At 57.8% G+C, this 15,067-nt stretch overlaps 1 protein-coding gene across 1 annotated transcript in view; it reads left to right on the forward strand.

Moving 5' to 3' along the window:
• Positions 1-15,067, forward strand: part of LAMA5 (laminin subunit alpha 5) — a 68,207-nt gene that overhangs the window by 28,032 nt on the left and 25,108 nt on the right. Inside the window, exons 7-16 of the mRNA XM_007954717.2 lie at positions 3,196-3,313; positions 3,758-3,876; positions 3,968-4,138; positions 4,582-4,679; positions 8,971-9,086; positions 9,396-9,514; positions 9,823-9,913; positions 10,209-10,343; positions 10,558-10,620; positions 14,910-15,050. Coding sequence (XP_007952908.2) covers positions 3,196-3,313; positions 3,758-3,876; positions 3,968-4,138; positions 4,582-4,679; positions 8,971-9,086; positions 9,396-9,514; positions 9,823-9,913; positions 10,209-10,343; positions 10,558-10,620; positions 14,910-15,050 — 1,171 coding nt within the window. The remainder of the gene's footprint in view (positions 1-3,195; positions 3,314-3,757; positions 3,877-3,967; positions 4,139-4,581; positions 4,680-8,970; positions 9,087-9,395; positions 9,515-9,822; positions 9,914-10,208; positions 10,344-10,557; positions 10,621-14,909; positions 15,051-15,067) is intronic.

A 15,067-nucleotide genomic window follows, 5' to 3' on the forward strand; every position in this document is an offset into this window, starting at 1 on the left:
GTCAGAGACCATCTCTCTACTGGTCCTCGGGCTCAGAAGACAGGGACCCCCTCCCCCACCTTGGCACGCCCATCTGCTTGCTCACTTTGTGGGTGCACACGGATGCCCACCACCATCTCACACACGCTCCCCGGACCCTGCAGCCCCCAGGGCTTCCTGTTTTCAGTCAGTGTTTTAAACAAACCCCTTTGGTTTCAACAAGGACCCTCTTGGCAGAGACTAAACTGTTTGAGTTTCCTTCAGACCTTGGGGGCCCCTTTGGAATAAACTCCACTTCCTATGGCTCCAGCTGACCATCTGGGCCTGGCTGCAGGGAGGACAGGCCAGGGAGTGGGGAGTCCTTAACCGGCCTGAGAGCCGCCCCTCTAAGGCAGGGGCTGGGAGGACAGCTGCTGAAGAGTTCGGGTCACCGGGTTCCCCTGGCCCAGCTCCAGGACTTGCTGGGGACACAGGTGAGGGGAGGCCCCCGTCCTCTCCTCTGACTGCGAGCTCCTGGACACCCAGAGGCGTCCACCCACACCTGCCCACTTCCTGCAAGTTCCTGCCGGCCAGGGCCGGGGCTCCCTGGGACCTCTGTCTGCTTCTTTGTTTCTGTTTTCTTCTTGGAGGTGGCCTTGCCCGTGTGTGCACATGGCTTTCCACTTCGCCCGCCCTGATGGATGCCAGGTCTCTGTAGGACCTGGTTTGTTCAAGGGTTTGTTCAAGGGGTACCGATCTGGTTGTGCCGATGGGCGTATCGAGCCAGTGAGGGGCCCAGTCCTGCTGGCTTTTATCAGGGATCTCAGATGTGCTCCATGGGAGCACGGAGTGGGGGGGGACCCAGGAGGCCTGGGGTGTCCAGCACTTGGTCTGAGGGCAGTGGTCAGGGAGCTGCTGGACGCCTGCATCTCAGAGGGGCTTCCTGTCTCCAGTCAACCACAGCCTAGGACCCCAGCCCATCCCTGAGGACTGGCTCCAGGCCCTCCCTCCTGTGGCGCCGGGCCTGAGTCACAGGCAGTGATGATGCATGTCATCCGCCAGGCGGGGGCTGGGCTGCAGGGCCTCCCCACCCTCGGGACAGGCGGTGCTGCCGGCACCGCGGTCTCCAGCCCCGAGCCAGCCAGGGCAGAGCTGGGGGTGAGCTCTGGCCCCCTCCCCAGGGACACTCGCTGAGGTTCTGGTCTCCACTCATCCCTTCAAGGTGTAGGTCCCCCAGCCCAGGAGGCTGCTGGGTCAGCCGGTCACCTTCTGCCCACCTCCCTGGAGGCGGACCTCTGTGGGGCTGCAGAGCCTACTCTTGTCACCAGCCTCGCCTGTGTCCACAGTCAGCTCTGTGTCTTCTAGCTCCTCTCCTGCCTGTGTGGCTTTGACCCGCCCCCCTCATTGAGGGTGCCCTCTGCAGTGTCCCTGCTAGGGACCCTGCCCAGTCCAGGGATGGCAGAGCCTCCTTTCTGGGGCCCCCTGATGGCCCAGGAGCCGCTCATCGTCCATCCAGTCCTCTGTGTCTCTGTGTCATTGCCCTGTGCCCAGCAGGGGAATGACCACCCCACGGCCACTCAACCAGGGAGGCCAGGACCAGCCCTGCCTCCACTAGGCTTGGTCACCGGAGCAGAGCCCTGGCCTTTCAGGCGGGCAGGGGGCTGGGGGTGCGGCGGCCAGAGGCCGGGCTGGCTGCCGTCCTGGAGACGTGCCCGCCCCAAAATAGCAGACTTTTAAAAATAACCCGGCCAGCTTTTGTTTAGCTTTTGCTTTAAAAGACATTTTTTCCTACTGCACAAAGCAACGGGAAAGGTCAGCTGTGTGGGCAGGCGGCCCGGTGGACAGGCTAGAGGGGAGAGGCCACGGTGGGCAGGCCAGGGTCCGAACTGCTGCTGGACTGTGCCAAGGGTGGCCGAGGGGGCTCTGGGGCCCGGGGCCACAAGCCTGGACTCCCGTGCAGATGATGGGGCCTCCCTGCTCCAGCCCCCTGGGCCTGGTCCGACCAACAGACCGGATGGGCAAACCATTGCGGTGCCTCCCGGAGTACTGGTGGGGACACCCACTTCCACTCTGCTCCTGTCCTGCCTGATGCATGTTTCCTCGTTAATATTTATGTCGCTGCCCCAAGCTGGGAAAGATGCAGCCAGGGCCGAGGGCACAGCCAGGCCAGCTATCAGGGAGAGATTGGGGGCAGGGTCCCCCACCCAGCTGACGCACTGGCTTAACACTCGCTGGGAATCCATGTGATCAGTGTTGGGACCACAGGCTGAGGCCAGGCACCGGGCTGGTGTGCAGTCCCATCCTTGGCCCCAGAGGCTGCGCACTGCCTACTCTTACCCCCAGGGGGACAGGGAGATGGCCTCAGAGTGCCCCACCTTCTGGGCCCCAACACAGGCCGCCCTTGCACACGTAGGCTGACCCAGAAGGCTTCTAGGTGCAGAGGCTTCTAGGCCCTTTGGGTGTTGGAGCCCCTCTCCCCCAAGCGCCTGTCCCTCTGGCCGATCGATGGTGCCCAGTCCCCCTGCCGTGGTCTCCATGGAGCCCAGACGCCAGCTTTTGGGGGGGCCCTGAACTGGTCCTCTCCTTGGTCGGCCCTTTCATTCTGACTACAGCCCCCACTCCCACTCAGCTCCAGAGGCCTGTTCCCCTCTGTCTCCCAGGCTGGGGATCCCCTTCATGCCGCCCTGTCCCTGTGGGCCCCCGTGGCTGTGGCAGTGGGCGATAGGGTGTAGAGTCACTGGGCGCTTCACAGTCAGAGGAGATAGGCTTGTTTGGGCTCTGGGGACACTGGCCACCCATCTTGGCTGGCCACCAGGGCATCCTCCTTGCCCAGCCCCCTGCTGGGACCCACAGACACGTGCCCCCCCCATTGAGATCACCCAGTCCTGGCCTCTCCAGGCTCTGCAGCCACTGAGCCCAGCTCCTGTGACTGCCTGGGCTCCTGAGGGGAGGGATGGGGAAAGGATGGGTTGTAGCCAGGGGACCCCACAAACGAGCTTGTGCTCTCCTGTGTTTAGGGGCTGCCTTGGGGTCAGTGGGGCAAGGGTGTCTGTCCCCTGAGCCCCACAGCTCCCTCGCCTGAGGCTGTCTGTGCCTCCTGGGAAAACCCACAGAGCCCGTATGGGGACAGGGTGCTGCCTGGGAGCTCCAGGTTGCCTCCAGTTCTGCTGGGGCCAGTGGGCCTTCCCAGGTCGGGTGGTGCTATGAGGGTGCCTACCACACACTCTGCCTTCACAGGTCTTCCACGTAGCCTATGTGCTCATAAAGTTCGCCAACTCCCCTCGGCCAGACCTCTGGGTGCTGGAGCGCTCCACAGACTTTGGGCACACGTACCAGCCCTGGCAGTACTTTGCCTGTGAGTTTCAGGGGGCCTTGGGGAGGCTGCATTACTGGACTTTCCCCAGGTCATGAGGGTCCGGCCTCTACATTGACTGGACTGTGGGATATAAGCCACAGAAACTCAAAGTCCCCGAGGGCAGCTGGAGGTTTGCTGGCTCACACCCCTGACATCAGGGCTGGAGGTGCCAGCAATCTCTCCCAGCTCCTGGGGCCTGGCTTCATGCCCAGGCAGCACCTTGTGCCAGGAAAGGACTCATATCCTGGCACCAACTAGGTGGCTGGCTTGGATCATGTGCCCATCCCAACTGGTCTTGTGGGTGAGGACAGGGATGCTCCCAGTGGGTGCACCTTGGCTGAATGTCCCCCAAAACTGCACAGGCTAGGGGCCAGTTGGGAACAGTCCCCCCTGGGAGAGGACAAAGATGACCAGGGGCCCCTAAGCTTCTGCTCCTCGCCCCAGCCTCCAAGCGGGACTGCCTGGAGAGGTTCGGGCCACAGACCCTGGATCGCGTCTCGAGGGATGACGACATCGTGTGCACCACTGAGTACTCGCGGATTGTACCGCTAGAGAACGGCGAGGTGGGCATGGCGGGCGGTGCGGCGGCCGTGTGGGGCCGGGCAGGGTCCAGCGGCTGCCCCGCCTCACCTCGCCCACCTCATCTGTCTGCAGATCGTGGTGTCCCTGGTGAACGGGCGCCCAGGCGCCATGAACTTCTCCTACTCCCCACTGCTGCGTGACTTCACCAAGGCCACCAACATCCGCCTGCGCTTCCTGAGGACCAACACCCTGCTGGGCCACCTCATGGGCAAGGCGCTGCGGGACCCCACCGTCACTCGGAGAGTGAGCAGCCACCCCGGGCGGCAGGGGCCCTGTGGGGGCTCTGGGGACTCAGGGTGGGTCAGGTTGGGGGTCCCTGTGAGGGGGCTCTGGGGACTCGAGTCAGGGTGGGGGGGCCTGTGGGAGCCCCGGGGACTCAGGGTAGGTCAAGGCAGGAGGGGCACTGTCAGGGGGCTCCAGGGACTCGGGGTGTGTCAGGGCGTGCCCTGTGGGAGCCCCAGGGACTTGGGGTGGGTCAGGGTAGGGGGGGCTCTTTTGGGGGGTTCTGGGGACTCAGGGTGGGTCAGGTTGGGAGGGCTCTGTGGGGGCTTCAGGGACTCGGGGTGGGTCAAGGCAGGGGGGGCCCCAGGGATTGACATTGCCAGGCAGAGGGGAGCTCTGTGGGGGCCCCGGGGACTGGCGTGAACAGGCTGTGCCACGTGGGGCTGATGGGGCCATGGCTGCAGTACTATTACAGCATCAAGGACATCAGTGTGGGCGGTCGCTGCGTCTGCCATGGCCACGCTGATGTCTGTGACGCCAAAGACCCCACAGACCCCTACAGGTGAGACACCACCCCAATACCCACATTACCCCAGCCTGGCCAGGTGCGGGAGGCAGGCCTGTTGCCCTCTGCATCCCTGTTTCCCTTGCACCTCAGTTTCTCTGTTCTGTGGTGAAGGGGAGGTGGGCTACATGCCCTCTCCCAGCAGAGGTGGGCTCTTGTCCTGAGCCTCACAACAGCTGCCCCCTACTCCAGAGCTGGCACTGGAGAACACTTGGCAAGGAGGGCCCACACTGCATCTCTGCGTCCCCTGGGAGGGTGAGGGGCTCTCTGCCTCCCAGCGCCCCAACCTTCCGTCAGGTCACAGACCCCATATTTCCTGCTATCCCTGCCCCAACGCCAAGGCAGGGGCCGTGGCTGGGGTAGGGGAGGAGCCTGGAGACCTGCCCCCTGCTGTCATGGCCACGGGCTCCAGCCTGATTGTGGGGAAGCCATCTTCTGACATGGGGACTCTGGCCTCTGACCTGGAGGCTCCCCCACCTCTAGGCCACATGGCATAGCTAGCGCCCAGCCCACATCACTGCACAATGTCCCCTGCAACCAAGTCGCCAACAACCAGGGCCTGGGAATGCACTCCTGGCAGGCAGCCCTCAGATGTCTGCCCCAAGCCAGATCCTTGGGTGACTTGGTGCTTGAAGGTGGGCAGAGACACCCACCTGAATCAGTGGCTGTGCCAGCCACCTCGTTGCCCGGCCCTCGGCCAGAGTCCACCGTCCCCACTCAGCTGTGGTGCCAAGGACACTACTGTTCTGTGCCTGCGCACACACTGTGCGTCGAGCCCCAAACACGCCCAGGGCTCTGTTCTGGGTACTGGGTGTACCAGGTGGGACCCCCTGAGTCCCAGAAGCTGTTCTGGGGAAGGCAGTGGGGCTCCCCAGAAGGGCTGAGCACTGCAGGGATGACAGAGCTGGCATGTGATGAGACGCGGCTGACCTTGTGAGGGAACCTGTGCCGAGACCCCTGCCCCGCGTTCCTGGAGGGAGCTGGCAGGTCACCGTGCTGCAGCCCTGAGCTCTGCAGTTGGGTTTGGGGCCGCCCCGTGTCATCCGCTGGATTCCTGTTGTGCTCCCTACCCCCCAATTCACAGAGGAGCTGGGAGAAGCCCCGACCCAACCTCCTGGTCAGAGCGGGGCCGAGACGTGAACCCCAACGTGTTCAGAGCCAGTGGGCCTGAAGGGGCAGAGGCGGCCCCGCTGAGCTGGAGGCATAGTCTGCTCCTGGGAGCTGCGGGCCGGGGCCCTCCTGCCCGGGCTTGGCCTCACTGTGGGCCTCTGGGTGCGGTTCCTGCCAGCATGTCTTCAGGCTGCTCGGCTCAAGCACAGCTAATTTGTCCTGGGAAATTAGGTGCCAAGAGGGAGCATAACTCAAGGCCCTGGGAGGGGAGCCCACTGGGGCGGCCAAATTGGCTTCAGAGGAGAGAAGGGCTTCGAGCCGAGCTGGGGCTTGCCCTTGCCTGCCAGAAGCCAACGCCGTCACCCCGGCTCCCCGGAGCCTGGGCATGGGCCGAGCTCAGCTCACCCGCAAGGTGTAAGGGGTGCGTGGGCTTGGCGTCTCTCCCAGCACCATAAACAGCAGCAGAGCCCCTATCAGAAGGCCACGTCACACACCAGCATCCTGGACACCACCTTCTCCCTCCAGCGGCCACAGCCACTTGTCGTCCAGGGGCCTCTGCCCTCCTGCTGGCTCGGCTCTTGTCCCTTTCCTTACCTCCACCACCAACCACACCATCACCAGCATCGTCACCACTGCATCACCATCACTGCTACCACCATGAAAATCACAGTCACCTCCAACACCACTCCCTTATTGTCACTACTCCCCTACCACCATCAGCACCATCATCAGCACCATCATCTCCACACCAGCACTTCTGTAACCACCACCACTGTCACCTCCATCACCTCCACCATCAGGGTCACTTCTACCACCAGGGTCACCATTCTCACCTCCACCATCAGTGTTACGACCACAACCTCCATGGGCATCAGAACCACCTTCCCCAAGCCACCATCACTGCCACTACCATGTCTGCCATCACCATCCCCTCTGCCTCCACCTGCACCACCATCTCACCCAGCTTCACTTGCCACCACCACCATAATTCCGAGTAATTATTGCTTACCAAGTTCTGTACCGAACCCCTCATTCACTCTTCCCGTTTCTTAATTTGGAAGTTACATTTCATTTTTTAAAAATAATGTGTTTTTGGTGAAAGTTTATGTAGCAACTTGGTTTTCCATTTGGCCTGTCCCACACAAACTGACCAATGACATCAGTAACATTTCCCACATGGTGACAGCTCTCTCTCTAGTTGTGTCTGGTTTTCCCACTTCGAGTGTTCTCATTCCCCGCCCTTTATCTTCTTGTCTTTGCTCTGGATTACATGTTGACCTTTTGGACTCCTACAGATGTTTTTCAGTAAAGCACTGATCCAGTGGGTGATGCCTTTATTTTATGTGTCACTCTGCTTTTCTGCTGAAAGGTGGTCTCAGTGGGTAGTTGTGTTCAAGGTTTAAGGAGCCTCTCAGGACCACAGTCTCAAGGACTCCTCTGGTCATGGGTGGTCCAGTGAGCCTGGACTTTTTTAATAATTGGAGTCTTGATCTTCATTTTTCCCCAGTCTCACCTGGATTATCTGTTGTGTCCCTGGTCAGATGAGTCAGTGATGGTAGCCGGGCACCATCTAGTTCTTCTGGTCTCAGGGTAGTTGAGGTCATGACTCACGGAGGCTGTCAGCCTTGTAGACTTGACTTTTCTCCATGATTTTGGTTACCTTCTTGCTCTTTTGTGCCCCTTTTCTTTCCTGGAATTCTGTGCAGGTGAGAATTTTTTAAGGTTTTCCTTTGTTTTATAACTTCTTATATTTTCCATCCATTTGTCTCCTGAGGTGCCTCCTGGGTAGCTTCCTCAGCTCCTCCTCTAGTTCACTAAATCTCTCTTTAGCTGCGTCTCATGTGCTTTTTAACCCAGCCATTGAGTCTTTAATTTCAATAATTTTCCTTTTCATTTATAGACGTTCTGATTGGCTTTTTCCTCATGTTTGCCTGTTTTTCATAGCACTGTGATGTTTTTGTTATGTTTTAAGTTCCTTTGTTACATCATGCAAGCATTCCTACTTTACAGTTTCTCCTGGATCACTCCACTAAATGATGTTCTTGGAATCTGTTCTTGCTGTTTGTAGTGTCAGTGCCTTGTTTTCTTGCGTGCTCTTCCTCAGTGGAGCCTCATCTGTGTGTTTCCTACGCATCCTGTATTTCTAAGAATCCCTCCATAGTGGTTTTTCAAGGGTCTTTGTCACATGCCTCTGGGTATCACCAGCCTGGCACCACTTTGTATGTTAGGGTTTAGAGGTGCCCTCACCATGCAGGCTTTTGAAAATGCAAACACCAGATACGGCCCCTGAAGGTTTCTCATCTTCTGTGTGGACTGGCTGCTGGGGTCTTGCTAAGGACATGGACAGCTCCACGGCCTTGGGGCTTGGCCAGGGCAGTGCAGCAATCAGAGCTTGTCATTCCGGCCCCCTCCTTGGCTGAGCTGGTGTGAGACGTGGCCAGGGAGTGGGCTTCGGCATGGACGTCCAGGTTAGTTCTGAGCAGCAGGCAGCCCCCGCTCAGTCCTCATCTGAGCAGCTGTCCCCTGCCCACTGAGCCAGCAGGAGCTACTCGCAGCAGCAACACACAGCATTCTAGCTGTCCCACCTGGTGTCCACCCCCAGCTGCACTTCCCGGCCACTTGCCCCTGGGGACGTCCCTGGATGTGTGGGGGTGTCTGGCTGAGCTCAGGATGGCCTGCTGAGCAAGATCTGGGCCCTGGAGGGGGTTGGAAAAACGCCCTTCTCCCTTGGGCTGCCCACATCAGGGAAAGCACAGCCTAGTCCTGCAGGTAGGGGCTGCCACTTCTGACAAGAAGACACCTGGCCCAAGCCTTGCCCCACTGTCCACACACACCTCTTCCCCAGTTCCACCCTCCACGAGGGCCCAGGGGCAGCTCTGCTGCAGTGGAAACCTGTCCCTCTGTTGCATCCTTCCCTGCTCTCCTTGTCCAGGGAGGGAGGAGAGCCACTGGGGCAGCGGGGGTGCTGGGGCAAAGCAGGCACCGCTGACAGCTCGGAAAACAGGCCAGGGGGCGCAGATGAGCCTGCCCCCCATAGCAGGGCAGCAGCGGTGAGATGGGGACCGAGGGCCTGCCACCCCCACGTCCCCAGGCCTTTGCCTCTGGGTGGGTTGAGGCAGGTCCTAGCAGCTGTGCCAAGATGCATGGTGGTCTGAGCCCCTCGGTTCTGTCCCCACAGGCTACAGTGTGCCTGCCAGCATAACACGTGCGGGGGCTCCTGTGACCGCTGTTGCCCAGGCTTTCACCAGCAGCCATGGCGGCCAGCCACCACCGACAGTGCCAATGAATGCCAATGTGAGTACCCCTACTGCTCTTGCATGCACACACACACAGGCACACTCATGTGCACGTGCACACATGCATACACGCATACACGTACACATGTGCACACATGCCTGTGCATGCCCATATGCACACATGTATACACACACATACATGTATACACATTGTTGGTGCACTCAGGCTACACACACGTGGGCTACCAGCTCTGCCCCTGAACCAGCCACATTTGGGGTTGTCATGGTTCACTGGACACAGGAGTGAAAGGTGGTGTGCTCAGGGTCACGGTGGGCATGCCTGATAACTGAGCCCCCACCTCTCCAGCCTGTAACTGCCACGGCCACGCCCATGACTGTTACTATGACCCTGAGGTGGATCAGCGGAATGCCAGCCAGAACCAGGACCACGTCTACCAGGGAGGTGGTGTCTGCATTGAGTGCCGGGTAGGGGACCGCCCGCCAGCTGGGACAGGAAGGACGGGGAGGGGCGGGGCCAGGAAGGACAGGGATGGGCGGGGCCTGCGTGGAGGTCAGTGTGGTCCGCACACTGGACTTAGTGACCCCAACAACCCTCCCACCCCTCAGCACCACACCACACCTACCAGGGAGGTGGTGTCTGCATTGAGTGCCGGGTAGGAGACCGCCCACCAGGTCTGGGACAGGAAGGACGGGGATGGGCGGGGCCTGTGTGGAGGTCAGGTGTGGTCCACACACTGGACTTAGTGACCCCAACAACCCTCCCACCCCCTCAGCACCACACCACTGGCATCAACTGTGAGCGCTGCCTGCCCGGCTTCTACCACTCCCCACACCATGCTGTGGACTCGCCCCACACCTGCCACCGTGAGTGAGGCTGTCCAGCAGGGGTGCCAGTGGGGAGCAGGGGGAGCGGGGGGCTGTCCTTGGGCCAGGGTCTGCTGGGGTGGGGGTATCCTTGGGCCCGGGATCTGCCTGGTGGGGATGTCCACACCATGGGATGGATGCAGAGCTACCCCAGGGCCTCTGGCTCTCTGGGTCCTTGGAGCTGTCCTCCACTTGGGAACGGTGGCCATGGCTCTTGTCCCGTGCCCAGTTGGGGACCCCAGGGTGCATGTGTCCTGGGCTAGGGTCTCACACTCTCTGCCCCGGCCCTGCCCAGGATGCGACTGTGAGTCCGACTTCACGGACGGCACGTGTGAGGACTTCACAGGCCGCTGCTACTGCCGGCCCAACTTCACAGGCGAGCGCTGTGACGCCTGCGCAGAGGGCTTTGCTGGCTTCCCGCGCTGCTACCGTGAGCACCCGCGTGGGGCCTTGAGACCTGAGCATCGTGGCCTGCAGGCCCGGGGAGCCCGCGGGCGGGCGGGCCCCGGGCCCCCTGGCCCTGCCTGTGGAGCGCAGCTCAGCCCTGGCTGGAGGGGGCGTGAGAGACCTGGGGGGAGGCCGACATGAGGAGGGGGAGCGAGAGGGGCTGCTGGGTCCCCGGCTGACTCTGGCTCTCTCCCCAGCTGTGTCCTCGTTCCCCCCCAACGACACTGGGGCACAAGTGCTGCCGGCTGGCCAGATCGTCAGTAAGTGTCCCCTGAGTCCGCACGGCCCCTACCTGCCCGACCTGCCCGGGAGCTGCCCCACAGGAAGGCTCCTCAGAGGAGGGGATTTTCCTCTTTGTCACCTTGACTTTGGCTCTTCTTATGCTAACAATACACAGTCAGGGGAGCAAACCTTCCTTCCTTCCGAAGCAGAGGTGGGCCGAAAGCAAAGGACAACATTCATGCAGACTCTCAGACCCTCCAGTCAGCACGGGCACGTCCTGTGCCTTTCTCTGAGTGTGTACTTTGAGGTCTGTCTGTCTGTGAGTGCATTCCCTGCCCAACCCTGTCCAGTCAGCAGGTCACTTCCTGTCCCGACTGATCAGATGTAGCTTAGTAACCCACCCCTAGCCGCTAGATGGGTAGGTTCTTTGCACTTTTAAAAAAATAACCAGAGTGATAAGATAAACAGTTCAGTTGTGTAATGAAAACTCGGCACGCATCCTTTGTTACATTGCAGCACAGTTTCCTAGAAGCTTCTGAGTTGCTAGATGTGCACGTCTGGGACATTTTTGGCTTCAATTTCCCAAATTGCTCTCTTAGGAAAAAAGCAGTCCAGGGAGAGAAGGGGCGGTGCCGCTGAAGGGACTGAGTGTCTGTTCAGGGCAACAAAGGACATGGTCAGCTGGGCGCTGTGATGGTAGCACAGCTGGGGACGTGATGAGCATCACTGCTGGGGACATAGAGATGCTGGGATGCAAGGGTTTCCTTGTGTGGATGTCACCGCAGTGTTACAAAGTCTGTTCGCAGTGAGCACGCACACAGGTTGACTGATTGCTGTCACCAGGTAGCAGCGTACATCGTCAGCTTGATTGGCAACAAAGAGATTCATCAATTCAGAAACCTAGTTCCTGGTGCTCTGGTGGTGCAGCGGTTAAAGCATTCAGCTGCTAACCAAAAAGTTGGCCATCTGAACCCACCAGCTGCTCCACAGGAGAAAGATGGGACAGTCTGCTTCCGTAAAGATGTGTTACCAGGCATGCACCAGCCGGGCCTGACTCAGAGGGACCCACGTACAACAGAGCAAAACCCTGCCCTGCCCTGGGCCAGCCTCACGGTCCTCGCTGGCCCGAGCCCATCGTGGCAGCCACTGTGTCTGTACATCTCGTTGAGGGCCTTCCCTTTTTGCCCTGACCCTCTGCTTTACCAGCATGACATCCTTCTGACAACAGGACCAAAGTACGTGAGAGTCTGGCCACTCTCACTTCCAAGGAGCATTCCAGCTGTATTTCTTCCAAGACAGATTTGTGCATTCTTTTGGCATTCCGTGGTGTTATCAGAGTTCTTCGCCAACCTCATAATTCAAAGGCATCCGTTCTTCTTCAGTCTTCCTTATTCACTGTCTGGCTCTCACAGGCATAGGAGGTGACTGAAAATACCCTGTCTTGGGTCAGACGCACTTGAGTCTTCAAAGTGACATCTTTGCTTCTTAACACTTTACAGAGGTCTTTTGCAGCAGATTTTCCCAGTGCAGTGCATGGTCTGATTTCTTGACTGCTGCAGCCTTAGAAACCTGATGGGGCAGTTCTGGTCTGTCCTTTAGGGCCACTGTGTGTTGGAATCAACGTAACGGCAGTGGGTTTGGTTGTGGTTTTAGTTTCCCATTGTACTGTTTCTGGAGCTGCGATGTGTCTTCCGGACGTGGCACGTCAGAGCCTCACTGGCAGGGAGTCTCCCTTCCATAAAACAAGGAAAAACCAAACCAGTTGCCAGCAGGTCTCTTCCACCCTGGCATCCCCATGTGCGCCAGGGTATAGCTTTTTGTTTGTTTCTTATATTTTATTTCTTGCTGTTGAACCCATACCCAGCAAGACAGGCCCCGGTCCAACAGTTTTTCCATGTACGTTTCGGTGATGTTGAAGCCACTCGAGTTGTGCAGCTGTCCTCCTCCTCCTTGTGCAAGCTGTTTCTGCCCCCGACATGAGCTCACTGCCTCAAGCTTCCCATCCAGTCTGCTGGCCGCTGCTGTCAAGCTGATGCCGTGTAGACAGACCTTCCAGGAGCACCATGCTCAGGGCACACGCTCTTCATCAGTGGGCGAATCTGCTGTTTGGTTTTAAAAGGATCTCAGGATCTTTGTGGCTTAAAGTTCCCCCTTTTGATCAGGATTCTTAGCGGGAATCTTTGATCCGAGTGTTCAGTCTGGACTCACGGCCCAGGAGGCAGGTGCTCCTGCAGGCAGTCAGCCACACTTTCCCTGTCTTCCTTCTCTTCCTGACTCTGCTTCCTCTGTTGCTCCAGGTGAGCAGAGACCAGTTGTTGTGCCTTGGAAGGCCGCTTGCAAGCTTTTCAGCCCCCGGGCACTACATGTAACAAACTGGGACATGTTATTAGGCCAGTTAACTAGGATGTCCCATGAAACTGTGACCCTAAACCTGCAAACCAAGGAACCAAACCCATGAGGTGTCGGGTGTGTATAAGCCTGCAAGTCTTACTTCGAAGGCCTGTCTGGATGGATGCAAAGCTCCAGCCTCTTGGTGAGCAGCTGAGTGCATTCAGCATTGGTGCTACCCAGAACACCTTTCCCTTCAAAGTGGGACACCCAAGATCAGTGGGGTCAGGGACTCCGCCGTGCTTGGCATTTCCCTGCGCTCCGCTGCACTTCCTCGGCTGACAGGCAAGGTGGCACCTGTTTCATCCAGTTGTTCTGACGTGAGTGCCTGCCCAGGGCTGTGCTAACTTTTCTCTGAAGGTGTTGCCTTTCTGCTTGTTCCTCAGTACTGGCTCTTCCATAGTTTATTTTCTTATTTTTTCTTGATCGGACCTACCAGAGACTTGCTTCACCTATTGGTGGTTTCAGTGCTGCTGATAAGAGCTGCTGGGGTTTTTCTTGGCTTGGTTTTGGGGAGAGATTTTTCTTTACCACTGTACATTGTGAACTAAAATCTTTCTTTCTTCCTGGCCACTTTCTTGCCTTTATCACTCTTTCCATAGCTTCTGGAATTACTAGTGTATTATTTTTTATCTTTATACCAACAAAGTGTTTGAAGCAGTGGTTTGCAACAGGGGTAGTTTTGCACAGCACAGCCCCACCACAAGGAGTCATTCAGCCTACAACATCTGTGGTCTGAGCTTGAGAAGTACTGGTTTAAAGCTATGCATTGTCCTCAAAGCATAGCTTTGGCTGCATATATCCCATAGAGTTTAGGGTACCATGTTCTCATTATTGCTCCTTTCTCAATAGTCTGTAACTTCAGTTTGTATTTTCTGGGGGGATTTGAGTGTTTATAAGCATGTTTACAAATCCCAGGTGTTAGATTAACTTCGATCCTTTGTTGACATGGTTCTTTTTCAGTTTCACTGCAGTGTGCTCAGATTCAGTAGCCTGGTGATTTCAGTTGGGTGATAATCTCAGTGGCCTGATGATATCTGGGCTTTGGTTTGGGAATCGGAGTTGTTCTTGTTGCATGCCTGGCACATGACCACTTTGACATTATTCCACAAATCTCTGGCAGGGATACACATTCTCTGCTGGGGACAGATTTGTACACAAACATCCCTCCAAAGCCAGCGTGTTAATTATGTTGCTAAGTCTGTGCCATCTCTTTGAGCTGCCACGTCCCAGAACGTGCTGTGTTCAGTCTCTCTCTCCATGGCTATAACTTTGCCATTTTAACAGCCTTGGCTTCATACACCTCTAGACCAGGTTGGCTCTGCTCTCAAAGATTTGTGTTTGCTACATCCTCTGGACAAGGGTCCGTTTTCTCCACACACAGAACACTAGGTCTCCACACTGCCTTGCCTTCTGCCTGCACTGCTGTTCCTGTCTCCATGCTCACCTGCTGGGCTGTTGGCACCACCAGTTCTGTTTCCATGTGGCTCTGTGTCTCCAGCCTGAGTGCTTGGTTCTTGATGTGTCCTTCACAGAGGCTGTGGCTGGATTTTCCTTTTAGATTCCAACTGGAACTTTTGCTTTTGTCTTACGAAAGGAGATGAGCCTGACACACTGGTGGTGGCTGCTGAGAGCTGGGGCTGCTCTCTCTCCTTGTTGTACATCTGCTCTGCCCCTGCTGGGTCTTTCCGTTCCTGATTTTTGTCAGATTGGGCAACACTTGCTGGTTTTTCCTCTTGTGTTAATGGTTGCCATGAACTTGGTACCTGAGTCGTGAACAATGGTGGGATGTATTGATAGCTGTTCTGTTCTTTGTGCTGCTTCCATGGATGTCATGCCCTCATTTGTGTTAGTTTAGTGTAAAGTGTGAGTATATGAGCTCCTGGGTGAGGAGGGCTGGGTCCCCAGGGTGTCTTAGAACCCCTCCTGCCACCTGTAGACTGTGACTGCAGTGCTGCTGGGACCCAGGGAAACGCCTGCCGCCGGGACCCACGGGTGGGACGCTGCGTGTGCAAACCCAACTTCCAGGGTGCCCACTGTGAACTCTGCGCCCCTGGATTCTACGGCCCAGGCTGCCAGCGTGAGTACAGCCCTTGC

Source organism: Orycteropus afer, unplaced genomic scaffold, assembly GCF_000298275.1.
Source record: "Orycteropus afer afer isolate SDZICR_OR568_19922 unplaced genomic scaffold, OryAfe1.0 scaffold00469, whole genome shotgun sequence".
NCBI lineage: Eukaryota > Metazoa > Chordata > Mammalia > Tubulidentata > Orycteropodidae > Orycteropus > Orycteropus afer.